General features: G+C 37.1%; 1 protein-coding gene and 1 long non-coding RNA gene across 5 annotated transcripts; both read left to right on the plus strand.

The window, feature by feature from the left end:
• The first annotated feature begins 5,655 nt into the window (after positions 1-5,655).
• On the plus strand, positions 5,656-14,463 carry hoxa13a (homeobox A13a). Of its 4 annotated transcripts, XR_003410964.2 has the most exons (5): positions 5,656-6,425; positions 6,665-6,738; positions 8,330-8,378; positions 9,234-9,256; positions 9,375-9,396. XR_003410964.2 is itself a non-coding variant. In XM_027014952.2 (3 exons), exons 1-3 carry the CDS (start codon positions 5,747-5,749, stop codon positions 13,573-13,575), a joined length of 786 nt encoding a protein of 261 aa, XP_026870753.2. In that variant the 5' UTR covers positions 5,656-5,746; the 3' UTR covers positions 13,576-14,463. The 4 variants fall into 4 exon arrangements, 3 of the variants coding, with proteins under 3 accessions (XP_026870753.2, XP_026870754.2, XP_026870752.2); XM_027014952.2 differs by lacking the exons at positions 8,330-8,378; positions 9,234-9,256; positions 9,375-9,396 and adding an exon at positions 13,543-14,463; XM_027014953.2 differs by lacking the exon at positions 9,375-9,396 and having other exon boundaries at positions 8,330-9,359.
• On the plus strand, positions 9,509-11,107 carry LOC118241865. Its single transcript, XR_004776384.1, has 2 exons — positions 9,509-9,598; positions 9,715-11,107. It is a non-coding gene; the product is annotated as an uncharacterized LOC118241865 (long non-coding RNA).
• Positions 14,464-15,200: the final 737 nt, after the last annotated feature.

The following is a 15,200-nucleotide window of genomic DNA, read 5'->3' on the forward strand; positions in this document are numbered from 1 at the left end:
CAGTAGCGTGTTACAAAACCCACCAACCAGCCTGTAAAGAGGAAGGGAGCGTTTATGTTTAATGGTCGTTCCGTTATATTTTTGGTAACGTTAGTGGAAAAATCTAGATCACCACCATATTCATGAATAGAACTGGGTGGAACACGATTAGAACACTATACATACAATATTGACTATGCACGTTCCTTTTAAATGCCGCTCAGTAACACTAAAATTTGAAGTGACACACCATCGGTTTTGAAAAATAAAGCAGTCGAGTTTCCATTTACAACAAAATTAATTTGTCAGTCATGACTATAGACTATAATCTATATCATACTCATACTAACAATGCAAAAGATCTAGTAACAAATTATAGTTACTCCATAATAGTAAAATATTCAAAAAGCGGTGAGGGAAAGCGGATACAAGCGTTGAGAATGTATTTCTTTATAAAATGACCTATCAAAGAGAGAAACTGTCTGTAAACTCCAATGACAGTAAAATAGTGTGTTCAAAGTGATGCTTGCTATGAGATTTCAATAGTTACAGTAAATACTTTCAAGAAATGAGGCCCTCGTTAATCAAATGGTAAGTGCAGTGACCGTATCAGGATTAAGGCATATCTTTAACTAGTAGCGAGTTATATTTCTGTGTGTGATACTAGCTCGTGATCTCTAGCGAGATAAAGCACGCTGGCTGCTGACTGTGCGTTTGTGCAACGAGCGAGACCTTGGTCAGAAAACAAAATTGTTTTATTGTTACTGAATTCTGTGTGCGGAAACGTTCAAGGACACGCATACTCGTGTAATTCAAAAGCTCTCCTTAACTTGGCCTTTTCTTTTCTTTTTTTTTTTACGTTTATATATGTATATGTGTATATAGGTATATGTGTATATGTGTATATATGTATATGTGTATATATGTATGTGTATATATGTATATATGTATATATGTATATGTATATGTGTATATGTGTATATATGTATGTGTATATGTGCATATATGTATATATGTATATGTATATATGTATATATGTATATATGTATGTGTATATGTGCATATATGTATATATGTATATGACGTTTTTCTTGTGCTTGGGTAAAGAAGGATACGTTTTCCTCTACTAACTGACTGCGTTGCTCTTTCTACTTCTACAAGCGTATTAACGGCTTATAGTGTTGCGCTTTCTCTAACTCGCTTGGATATGGGGAAGGACCTGGTCACAGTGTGATATAACAGACCCGCCCCTCACACTCGACACACTTCCGAGGTTTAATGAACCTAACCAACTTGAACTTGACCATGGCGCGCGTGCAGGAAGAAGGCTATAACTTCACTACAAATACCACTTAGATTTTATTTATGAAACAGCGTAAACGTGCCGCTACATTACTGAGTATGCGTTATATGATACGTTATGTAATATTGTACATAAATGGACATAGTTCTAAACCATATACAAAAAAGCAGTCTGGATTTTGTTGTGAGAATCAGTACTCCTGTAGCCTTCTTCACGTGCCCTCTGACCCTTTCCCTCCTAGACCCATGACGCACTAGTCGCTCCTCAAAGCAGAATTAAGCAGACAAACCTTAAGGAAAACACTACACTAGTGCCACCACGCCGTACAAAATGGATCTCACGTGCAGCCGTGCTCATTTGGAGCTAATCTCTGTTTTATAGTTTGCATAATAAAACTTGTTCATCTCATGCTTAGACACGGTAGAAACGAAAAAGAGTTTAGTTCCACCTCTAATCTAGCACACCTAACCCTAATATATAGATGCTACTAAATGACGTGATTAATTGTCTTAAGTGTGTTAGTGTTGAAACTAATCTGCAGGGCGCACCCCTGGTCTAGCAAATAAAATTTTACATCGAATGGACCATATTTATCATTAAATCGTGTATTAGTATTGCAGTTATATGCAGCCTAGATCAGATTTCAAATTTGCCAAACAAGAACAAGAACATCGTACACTTTACAATATGTCATAATATGTTATAATATGTCAGTTGTGAAGTTATAAAGTGCTACTATTTCCAGAGCCTTCGGAACGCCAAAAATAGAACTAACATAGTTGTTTTCTGTCAAGAATTATAATTACGTTTAGAATGTCTCTCATGTTAGCACGGTTACCATGCCTCTGACGCTTTAAATAAAGTCTAAACAGTGCTTTTAAACAAAATTTCGTAAACGATTTTATCAACTGAAAAATTGACACCCAACATTTCACACTAGATAGCCTAGAGAAATTCAGTTAAATTGGAATTAAAATACGAAATCACAATCAAACGAATTTAAAAAAAAGTATTTTGACTTTGTCTGCGTTTTAAATGTATACATTGGTTTGCCGCACATTCGTACGTAAATGTTTACTTCTCTTCTGTAATGAAACTGTTCACATCTATTCGAGGTTGTCTCTTATGGGCCACATTATTGTCATTTTACATCTAGCAGCGATGTCCTCCTCGAGCTTTTAATGTAGAAGCACGTGGAGTTTTCTACCAACTAGTAGCCTAAAGCTTGTCTTTTTCACAATAATCGGCGTAAGGCACTGTTACTAATAATGTGCTTAAAACGTGCGAGTATTTGATTGGCAGGCCGATAGCGCCGAGCATTATGCAATGATCTCTCTTTAATTTTTAGCATCTTTGTTTTGAGGAATGAATTGAGCAACAATACTTTATTTAAAGCCGGACTGTTGCCTTTATTTATGTGAGTTGTTGTACTTCAGTTGATTTTCCCTGTAACGTTAGCTTGCACAAAAATAACTTCAAAGGCTTCCTTAAAACACAACACCACAACTGAATTAAAAATGTGAAATACTCAAAGGTGTATCCAATATATGTTAAGAAACGTACTAGGAATTTGAAATATACTTGGATTTGGTTCATTATTTTCTGTAGTTATTATTAAATGTTGACAGGTTTGCATTTGGTCATTAGGCAACAGTACGGCCAGCACAACGTCAATGTGTCACGACATTGTGTTCTTTTTTCACTGCTTGAGTTTTTTAACAGAACGAAGAAAAGAACAAAGTACAATTTGTTTCACAAAGTAAGTCATTGGTCTATTAAAAACTTGGTTTAGGCTTGAGGTTGGTTTCACCGATTTATATACACATTCTCTTACATTCTCACTGTCCATATTATTACACACTGGCCTCTTTCAAGCATTCTCCTTAGCCGATGCGCTGGGTCTGTCTTACCTGTCGCACCTGAATCTGAACAGCTCTTGCATATAACCCGTTTAACCACAAAGAATGTACCCTGCTTGTATACACCGTCTTGTCTCGAAAGTAAAGCTGAACAATTTACATTTTAAAAATCACATTTTCCCAATTTAATCTAGAATCTTAGTTCACTAAATGAAAACCTTACCGTTAAAACACAGGTGTTTAACGATGGTAATCCGGCATCGTAAAGGTTTGTTCTTTTCATTTCAGTTAGCAGGACTAACTATACACATATACAGTGAGCGGTACGAACTGTATGCAGTTCTTGTTGCCTAATTACTAGTCAATGTAACGCAAATATGGTAAACCTTCCAGTAGATAGCTATCATTGGAGTCCCGGAACCGCATATACGGTGCATTCTGGGTGTAAGACGTCCATGTTTGAATGCATGCAATTTCACTAATAATTATTTTTTTCAGTATTTGACGTGAATTTTATACCGCTGGCAAAATGAAGAATTCCATTTTGCTAGTTTAATTGAGCTTGGGTAGCGACGTCATGTTGATAATTTTATTTTTATTTTTTGCTTGTTCTAGAGTTGTAACATATACAAACATTTATAGGCATTTTGAATTTTATTATTCATTTGTATTAAAAGCATGATTTGAGGCCTAATGGAATAAATGTGCGTAGGTTCGATGCGTACTAGTTTTTGTTTTCATCATAAAAATAAGAAAAACAAGAAATTGATATAAAAACAGTCCGTAAAATTGAAGATGTACAAAGAATGTGGCGGACAAAGTACTATAAATAAACTTTTGTTGTACCCAGGGATTATACGCCTAATAAATAAATATTATGCGTATAATGACAGGGGTTTTCCGCAAATTGACCCAGGATTGTGCGCCTAATGACAAATTACATTGTTTTAATGTATCCCATTGTCTGCTCTGAATGGGGCATCTTGATGAACATTGCTAATTACATTAAGCCGCTACTCTCTTCTATTTCTCACTGTTATAGCATAGTAAGTTTGTTCTAGGCCTACTCGTGAGCCTCAAATGTATAAAGAATTATAAAGAATTGTATAGTAGGTAAAGGTTGCATAGGTCAGCACACCAAAGAAACAAAAACACCGTCCTACAATTACGGATGAAAGACGTGTCCATGGAAACACGAACACTGCTGCTGGGAAATTCACTGCAGTAAACATGGACTTGCAGACTGGACATCCATGCGGGTGAACTATCCGCTAGACATCCATTCAAAATACACTTTTGACATGTGCACGACAAAATCCGCGACCCATTCCCAAAGAGGGAAAGAGGTGATGTCAGTTTTTTAATCTCTTGAACTGCAATGAAGTGCAACCAAGCGAGTGCGTGCAAAATTACGAATTCGTTCCTTGTATCGAATATTTGTGAGATAAAGTGATTAGTAATAGTGTAAAGCTTCTTAAAAGCGATTCATTCAGCAGTTTTCACTATTGCGACCCGGACACCCTTCCGTGAGTTGAACGTCTCAGCGGTCCGACAGACGCAGCCTCGCGGCCAGACGACAACTTTCAACTTGACCTTGGCCTGTAGCCGTGTCAGCTCCGTACGTAAAATTTGTAGACAAACGCAACCAGTGTTCTCTCGGTTCTGTGTCTGAGCAACTCGTAAGCACAACGGAAGCCGCAGAGTCGCAGGTTCGAATCACACTGTCAGTGAATACCTTTCTCCTGTTTGGCCTCCTTTTGAGGAGGGTGGTACTGGTATTAAAGCCTCGAAGTGCTGCATTTGGAGTCCTTGTTTAATATCACTACACTCATTGGTACTAATGATTACACCTTTGCGGCCATCGTTAAATAATTACTATGAAGTATTAAAATACTGAAAATGGCTTAATTCGCTGCACGTTGAATATTTCAGTTTCAGTGATCCACAGTAAGAAGTGTTTTCATATTTTCCTTGTTTTGTAGTCTACAAGCAATGTAACCAGTAATTAAACGCAACTATGAATGTTGTAGGGAGAAAACTATACCTCAGAATAGCATAAAAAGATTAACATGCCCGCCATTGAGATAGACCCATTTTGAATAAACAGAAATCTCATACTTGGATGTTGACAGGGTGGCTGTTCAGGCTATGGCTGCAAACATGTAAATTCGTTTCAAAACACCATGAATCCCCTCGTGAAGAGCTCCTGAGCCTCATGCAACAGCAGATCTTACTTTATATTCCTCTATACATTTGTATTGCAGATATTTTTTGGATAATCAGGCTGTAGGAATAACCCATTGAGGGGTTTATACACATTTGCACATTTACTGACGTATAGTTTTGAGCACGTGAGATGGACTAAGTTCGTGATACGAGCTGTCCTTTTATAGCGCCGCGTTTTCCTTTATTTTAATTGTTTGCACTTCAAATGTTTCATCCTCCTAGACATATCACGTGGCCGAATATGAACCAATGACAACACGACCTTGGACGTGCGTGGGGTGCGTCAGAGTCTCTTGACTCTTGCAGAATCGGTTATCTCCTGTTTTTCAGTCTGCAATATTTTTTCAAAAGAGACACAAGTTTCGATGTCCGACGGGCTATGACAACGTCACTGCTTCTCCGCCCGCGTTGGATCGACCCAGTCATGTTTCTCTATGATAACGGCGTTTCGGACGACCCAGGCAAGAATATGGACGGGATTGCGGGAAGCAACTTCCCACCGAGTTCATGCAGAAATCTGATAGCTCACACTGCGCCTCTCGCACCCAGTGCTGCGTACTCGTCAAGCGAGGTAGCTGGAGCAGGAGCGGGTGAGCCTGGAAAGCAATGCAGCCCGTGTTCGGCCACGCAGGGTTCCGGTGGCGCTTCATTACCTTATGGCTATTTTGGCGGTGGTGGATATTATCCATGCCGCGTGTCCCACCACCACGGGGGCGGAGGTGGAGTAAAGTCGTGTGCTCAGTCCCCCGCTCCAGCCTCGCCTTACGGGGAAAAATACATGGACATGTCTGCCACATCGTTGGAGGATTACTCCACGACCAGAGGAAAGGAATTCGCTTTCTATCCAAGCTACGCATCGACTCCATACCCGCCAGTTCCCAGCTACCTGGATATGCCCGTAGTGCAGGCAGTCAGCGGACCCTCTGAGCCAAGGCATGAGCCTTTACTGCCTATGGAAAGTTATCAGCCATGGGCGATCGCTAGTGGCTGGAACGGGCAGGTCTACTGTACCAAAGAGGAGCCGCAGACAGGACACTTGTGGAAGTCATCTTTACCAAGTAAAGTGAATTTATATTATCAACGATTTAACCGTAAATTCCAAACAGATTTTGCTATCATCTGCTATATTGCTGTCAATTAATATACATAAGAAATCATTCATGCTGACTGTAGTTATAGACTACAGTTACTGTAGGAATAGAGCTCTCCATAACATAGACCTATTTGCTAATTTTAACAAAAAGTTAATACAGTTTAATTCCATATTTCTAAAGCTTTCCTTTCCACTTTCCCCTAGACGCCTTGCATAGTGGAGGACCAGAGGGGAGTTCCTTTCGCCGAGGGAGAAAAAAGCGAGTTCCATATACGAAGGTACAACTGAAGGAGCTCGAGCGAGAGTATGCCGCCAACAAGTTCATTACCAAGGACAAGCGCAGGCGGATATCCGCTCAGACCAATTTGTCCGAACGACAGGTTACCATCTGGTTCCAGAACCGGCGCGTAAAGGAAAAGAAAATTGTCAATAAAGTAAAAAATAACAGTTAGCTATTCAAGAAAAAAACTGAAGGGAACACGTCAAGTATATATATATATATATATATATATATATATATATATATATATATATATATATATATATATATATATATATATATATATATATATATATATATATATTTTTCAAAGCTATCAAATACAGACGTTGTAATTCTTTGCTGCCTGGACTACTACATTGCAGAGAAGCTTTTGGATCTGACAGGTTCGATGGTGACGCGGTGCATCATTTTTGCTCTGCGCCAGATTACGGTGCACAATATTTGTGGGTATAACTTCAACTCAGGACAAAGATGGTCACTAACGAAGTGTTTTTCGCATTTATTTTTATTTACTCTGCTTCAACATTTGGATGTTGACTGAAAATAACAATATTGTAGTTTGCTTGACAGTAGGCCAGTTTTTCTCTGGCTCTGTCTTTAACTCATTCAAGTGTCTTGCTTGTTGTCTCACGCTTTCTGCTCAGTGATAAAGATTATGAGGAGGAATCCAGGATGTAGATGTCTCCCTATTTCATGTACAATAACACATGTGCTTTTGTTTGTGCCAAAATACGTCCTTATCTGTCTGACTGGTCTGTATCTATATCTTCGTATTAGTGTTATTTGATGAGTCCGTCCCAATAAACCACTGATATGAGTAACGCCTTTTTAAGGTTTAACCACCAAAAGTACGCTGTCTTAAATACTCATGTTAAGTCAGCTAAATGGCGTTTTTCTTTAGACGAGGGAGGAGTGGTGTATAGTTGGACTACCTAATGTTCATTTTGGAAGGTCGCCAGGGTTTTACTCATGTATGCCAAAATTATTTACCGCGAAGTGGATTCATGCTCGAAATGTATATCGCTCGTCTCCCTGCACTGGGAGAGTAGAATTTGCACAATTCTAAGTTTGCACGATTCAAAGTTCGGAAGAAGCCCTTTCGGAAGAGCAACAGCGCCATCTGCTGATGTGCTTGTTATGGTTCCGTCACCGTGAACAGCGAGCTAAAACGGATAGTTTATTACAATGTTTACTACATTTTAAAACAAGAATCACAATATAATTCACGATGATCGTTTGACAATTGTGTCAAAATAGACTTTGTGGCTAAATAGACTGAGAGTAGCTGATAAAATTCGTTCATCTTAATGCAAATATAACGACTTGAATTGAATTATTCACTTCCATTTCCTACAATAAGATCTACACCAGGCGTTCTGTGTGTTACTATCTACAATCTGAATGCAGTTTGTCATGTACTGAATATAGAGCTATGCAAAATATTATAAAGTGTGGTTTGGAGAGTATGTTACTCATTTCGAAGAAATTGCAAATAATATTTGGAAGATACCTGACAATATTAATTTTTTGATCTGTCTATCTCAGTTTGAATCCAGTTCCTATAGCTGTTTGTTTGTCTTTCACAGATATAAGGCGCCTTTTCCTGAAAGATTTGCAGTACCATAAAATGACATGGTAGTACCACTTTGAACTTTTAATTACACAATTTTGGGTAACTGTATCCTGGACTGATTTCCCTGAAATGTGAAACGATGTATGATGATAAGTAGAATAAATAAGATATACATTTATATGTTAATATAGATGAAGTTTATATAAAGATTAAAACAAAACTCACATATCAACGCTTACTATAGCTGTCATATTAGCTGTCATAAGTAATTCAGTAATTGAGCTACGTTTTGTCAAGTAGTTTGGTAGTTTGGCAGTTAGATAAGTGTTGAGTTTCATTTACCAGAATAGACCTGTGTCATTATACTTCAGTTTTTAGAACAACAACGACAACAACACAAATAGTGTTTATTATTGTTTTATTGCTGTTATTATATGGTTATTATTTTGTTGATATTATATAGGTCATATTTCTCATAACTCTGACTGTATCTGGACATGGCCGCACATGGAGCATGGGCAGCACGTCAAAGCAATAGCACGCGACCACAAAATATTTCAGAATTTAACATCCTAAGCCTTCCGACTTGGAATGTAAAATCAATTACATAACAACAATAATAATATTCGAAAACAATGCCAATAATAATAAACAGACAAAAACATAATCATAAATAGCTTTTGTTTATTTTGGATGACACAATATAGGCTGTTATTATATGTTATTATTTAGGTGACATATATTTCCATAATGTATCAATAAAACGCTCTGTGCCTATTTATAGTAATGCGTGCCTAAGTAGTTCTCTGTGTACTTCTCATACAGGCTGTAGACCTCCTTTCTAAACACAAACAGACCATGTCTTTTAAGCAGATTATTATTCAGTATATATAATAATTGTGTTCCTTATTTCATAGTTTCGAAGGCAAGATAGAAGCGGGTAAAGTTTTCTAAAGCATGTTTGTGTGCAGTTTTCTTCCAATATATTTTAAACATTGGCTTTATTATTATAGCTGTTTTTAAAAAATTCATCTTCTACACCGGTTAATTCAATTCAGGGGGACGGAGACCAGAGCCAACCCAGCAGCACAGGCACAAGGCGGGAAGCTATCCTGGACAGGGAGCGCACACACACACACACACACACACACACACACACACACACACACACACACACACACACACACACACACACACACACACACACACACACACACACGCAGTCACAGGAGGAACTTGCAAACTCCGTATCGGCCGGCACGAGAATCCAGCCCGGATCACTGTGAGCCACGCCGCCTCCCTGTAACACATTTTACTATTAATATTTTATTATATTATACATCACAATTCAATTAATTAAATGACAGTAATTATTTACTCAAGTTTTCTTTCATGCAGGCTGATGCTGTAACTACATGCGGAGAGCAGATAATGACGCAGGAACTTAAGAGGAACTTATTTCTAATTTACAAAATTTAATGAGCAAAAACCTCACGAGCTTGAAATAATACGAGGATTCGCTTTTGGCTGTAGGCAAACCCTTTTCAGGACCAATCTACGTCTGATACCTAACTATATCGCTCTCCTACGCTTAAATCTGAGAGTAACTAATCTTAAATCTGATGTCTGTGTATGGTTTTGTGATAATGCTATATTAACGTTTTTTGAGGACGAGAAGAGTATAGCAGGATTCTACTTTTAATGTTGCTTCAGTGGATAATAATATTTTCACGTCTTTTTAAACCTTATTTTAAAACGCTTATTTAAATAATGGTTTCATTTCAGGACTGAAAACGTGTTCATTAAACGTGATCAATCAGTTATTCTCATAACTCATAACTCATAACTACATCACTCATAAACGCCATTTCACTTTTATTGCTTTTTCTTTTTATACTACTACTACTACTACTACTACTAATAATAATAATAATAACAATAAACCAAAGACATATACGAAATTGACAAAGAATCCACAAACTAAATACAGAACCAACAAAACACAACAAAGAATATAAAATAGTACAAGTACAAGACAAGAACACAGAAGTAACAATGATAACAATAGTAGGTTAATTGTTATACTTTATATTTGTATATATGGTAAATTATAATTACGAATGTAAACATTTTATGAACTTGTTTACATGAACTCTCTATGGCTTGCGTTGGCGACGCAGCGGGTATGTATTCGTGTCTAAAGTCTACATGTTTTTGCATTCGCATTTACTGAAGGGTGGGCGTGTCGTTTAGAGGAAAAAAGACAAGGCAGAAAAAAATACATTCATGGATTACAGCCTCTCCTGAAAAGAAACAAGCTTATGGTGCCACCTAATGCGCAAACACAAAATAGCAACTAAGATAGCAACCTTAATGGTGCCTTGTGCTTTATAAGGAATTTCCTCGCACTAAATTATCAATTTAGTGAAACACTGAGATCGAGTCTTTAGTAACTTTGCCCTAAAAGTAAACTTACTTCAACTACAACATTAAACTTTAGGATACGTTCAACTTGCCTGTTGACATATTTTAAGATTTACGTTTAAATAGCCTATTGTGGGTTTGTGCAAAACGTAGTTTGAGCACCTTAGTGCGGATTTAAGAGTTTACGCAACACCAAACTAAGTTTCTGAGACATTGCTTGTATATGTGATACAATACAGAGAAAAAATCTGCGTCATGGACCTATGGACACTGACCTTCGACGCATGTCTAGACCACTGGCCGCACTACAGGATTAATGCAGATAAGATTTTATGAATGGATAATAAAATTACGTTCCTTTTCTCAACTTTTGGCCTCTGCGTTCACAGCGGGGAGGGAGTCTGTCTACACAATGAAAGCCAAGGCAGTTACCAATGTCTCAGACTTGGCTCGCGCTTGGCTCACAAACAATGACGCCTTTTGTTAGCAAGTTAGTAATTTAACCTTATGTATAACTTGGTTTATATATAATCATATTTTGATTGTGTCTAAATTCTTTTTTTCCCATAAACTGATAAAGACTCCAAAATACAATATGGATTAGGTTAGTGTTATATTACAAATGAGTGATCTATACCTACATTTATTTGATCTTATTGTTTTAGGCAGTTTCACATGTTCTGTCTAAGGCCAGCACTCTACATATTAGGCTTTAAGGCTAAAATCGGTAAATTCGCTATCTTACTAGAGACACAACAAAGTCAGCAGCGGAGTCATGTTAACGTAGACACGTCATGCATTTATGGCCTGCCTTCCGCTTTTGACCCCATCCTCACACTTTATTTTATCCAAGCCTGTAGTCACGAGTTCAAATACATGTACGCAATAGACAAGTGCGTCCAATAAAAGTACACATTAGATGAGGTTCTCTATACTCTAGAGTACAGAGAGCTTGGACGTTCATTAGACATGAACGTGTTATCTGATTAAATAAACTACATTTGCTGTGAAAATAAACAGTTTTTTGCTGAAAACTATTGTACCTAAATGATTTCCTATACAAACCATTCCCTAGAATATCAGTCAAAGTTTAGTTACAGTTTAGAAATAGTTTGATAACAGTTTAGTAATAATTTATCTTTCAACACATACAGTTTCTACAAAATTGATTGATCAGCAAAGATTTCATATCCGGAAAACCAGAGTAAAGTAGCAACAGAAATAAAATACAAATGCAAATAATATGTGCAATAACTAAATAAGCGAGCTATTGTTCGTTATTACAATTAAATCCAGTCTACTTTATGCCCGTGGAATATAACCCCCAATTATTCTAGACAAAAAAGAATACTTAGATTAAACAAAATGTTCACTGAATATGTTTTACATATACATTAGCCTATATTTTTGATGAACATATATGTAAAACTTTACAACTTCAACTAAAATATTTTTAAACTTGTCTATTATTATTATGCAGTGATAAGACTTTTTTCCATGACTGCAATCACGTGGTTATTGAAATGTTTTTGGTCATTGTAACCCGCGATTTCCTTAGTCCTTTTGTTTCCAACCGAGTTCGACGCTTTGGCTCATTTCTCGGAGAAAAGGTTTTCCTCAAATTTCACTCCAGAAGAAGGTTTCTCTTCATAAGAATGCTGAGTTTCCCATTTAGTTGTAACCAGTAACTCATTAGCTAAGGTTACTAACAATTGCCTCATTCAAGTTCAAAACTATAACGTTGACGAGAAATAGAATTAATCGAATTAAACAATGAATTAATTTTTAGATAATCCACATGAAGACCTATTTTTGACAACTATATATATATATATATATATACACACACACACACACACACACACACACACACACACACACACACACACACACACACACACACACACACATATATATATATATATATATATATATATATATATATATATATGTGTGTGTGTGTGTGTGTGTGTGTATAGTTGTCAGAAATAGGTCTACATGTGAATATAGTATATATATATATATATATATATATATATATATATATATATATATATATATATATATATATATATATATATATATATATATATACACACTATTTATTTAATCGTCCATACATAAGCACATTTGAAGAATTTGCTATTAGAATTTTAAAGGATACATTTAATCCACAGAATTAGTGTATATCTTCCTTTGCTTTTTGACAAAATCTAATAAAGACAATTTCTTAAAACGGCGTGTTCTCATTATTGTACTGTGAAGCCGCTCATAGAAAACATATTTTTAATTAAACATATTCTAAATTAATCGAACTCAATAATAACGGACGTCTCGAGGTTAAATGCAACAGAAATAAAATGAAATAAACTACAGAGTGGAGCTTCATGAATAAAAACGCCACGGGAATATTCTGAATGCCTATTCCTGATGTACACTCAGATCAAAATCAGTATGTTACTTGACACACTGTGAGGAATCATAATAAAACCCACTGAGACCAATTACAATATGACACGTGCAGTCTCCTGACGGAGTCATCGCTGTCTTAACAGTACTAAAGGCGCTTTAACAAATTGCAACTCACAGTGCGCGGTGTCTTTTGTGTGTTTTACTCTTTACAGTTCAAACTTGTGTAGACACATTATCACCATTATATTATTCAGTGCAAATTCATCTCTATTCACCACCCCAGGTTTTCATATTGTGCTAAGATTACTAAATTGTGTGGTAGTTCCTTTGCTCGCTGCTCACTATCTTTCTCGAGCCTTTCGTGATATGCTGTGTGTTTTTCTGAGGTAGGTCATATACATGTCCACTGAAGGGAGGGAGTGAGTGAGTCATCGCTGGAACTCCACCTGGTCCAGACCATAGATTTGCATGGCGTCTGTCGTCTCGTCTCTACTCTCCACGCTGGTGATGACCTCTCCTTCCCACGAACTTGAAGTCGACCGCTGCACAAGGGCGTTTGGTTGTTGCACTACACATCTCTCCCCACAGAGGAATAAAAGCGTAACTTACTGATAGTCCATTTTCGTCCATTTAGTCTTAATGAATTAACATCCACAGTCAAGTTATAAAATGCCACACAATTAACTGAATAACGTTTACAACGTTTCAGAGGCCGAAATGTTCCTGTATTTCTAATTATGTGACTGCATATATTCTTGCCTTGCTTATGTAGCAGAGCTTCTGTGGTTTTGAGCTGTTACTCATTGCCTATTGAAGTGTGTGTTTATCTGAGTGTAACCTCCCTGTTACGCCGTCATACCTGTAAAATGGGAAAACGACCAACCATATAGAACCAAAAAGCTCTGTTAAAACGGCACTGTAAAAGTTCTGTCTCTGTACTTGGGGCCCAATTACTGCTGAATGCTTTCCAACACATGGAGTGGAATTTGTCAAGAGTTGACGAAAAGGCGGAGCGTGTGGTTTAGAGGCCACCGTTTAGTGTTGTGTCGGTTTTTGCTGGCAAAGTACACTCCATCACTGGGACAACACTGAATCCGGATTACAGTGACATTACTGTGACTCTTACAATCGCAATATTTGAAAGGCTATGCGAGACTGGGGGGTTGCGCTTTCTGAAGCTCGAGTTACGCGGTCATTATGTGCGTTCTGGTGAAACATGCTTCATCCACGGGAATTAAGACAGTGTGTCTGGGTATGTGCGGCGCTCGAGAGCCTCATCGGGTTTAACACTCATGGTCACACCAAATTATCTTTGCCAGTCATTTCCGAGACTATATCCCACCTCATACCTCAATAAGAACAATAGACTAAGAAACAAAAAAAAATTACATTTATGTTAAATAAACGTATCTTTATGTTTTCTTCTAAGGCCTGGGTGTGATAAGTTCCTTGCGATAGCGACTGTTCTTTCCATTGCAATAGCCCTGAATATCTTTTTGAACTTCCATACTGAAGATTCTTTTCAGTAAGATTTTCAGAACAACGTACAGTTTTTATTTGTGACGTTTCAGTGACGGAATTGCCGAACAATATTTTATGAGATGATTTTATTACTGTAGTCCTAAAGGAGCCAACCGTTTTCATTTTTCCCTCGTTTTACAGCTTACCATATTTCATGCGTGTAAAATGATTCACATAGCCTTCTTGGAACATGGCGTTTTTGCTATGTGGATATAAATATCCTGCTTCAACATATTTCTTGACAAACTAAATATGTAGTTAAAAGCAGTAGTAGGTTTACCTTTAACCAGTGAGACTTATTTAGAATTTATAGAATCTATATTGTAAGGTCTTATCTGCACTGTTGTAAGGAATAACGTAATTAACCAAACTGGAAAAATAATGTGGAGATTGTCTATCTATTTTGTTTAAGTTTTGGCAAAGTAAGTTGCAAATAATACCATGTATGCACCATGCTATCTTAATATCTGCCACATCCGCACAGACAGTTTATAATAATAAAAAGCAGTGATCATGCACAGTGCCAG

This window comes from Electrophorus electricus, chromosome 8 (genome assembly GCF_013358815.1).
Source record: "Electrophorus electricus isolate fEleEle1 chromosome 8, fEleEle1.pri, whole genome shotgun sequence".
Lineage (NCBI taxonomy): Eukaryota > Metazoa > Chordata > Actinopteri > Gymnotiformes > Gymnotidae > Electrophorus > Electrophorus electricus.

Excerpts from the sequence above, each read along its gene's own strand:
- hoxa13a (XM_027014951.2), top strand. The coding sequence starts at position 5,747 with ATGACAACGTCACTGCTTCTCCGCCCGCGTTGGATCGACCCAGTCATG. Across the intron at positions 6,426-6,664 it reads GTGGAAGTCATCTTTACCAA|ACGCCTTGCATAGTGGAGGA; the intron begins GTAAAGTGAATT and ends ACTTTCCCCTAG.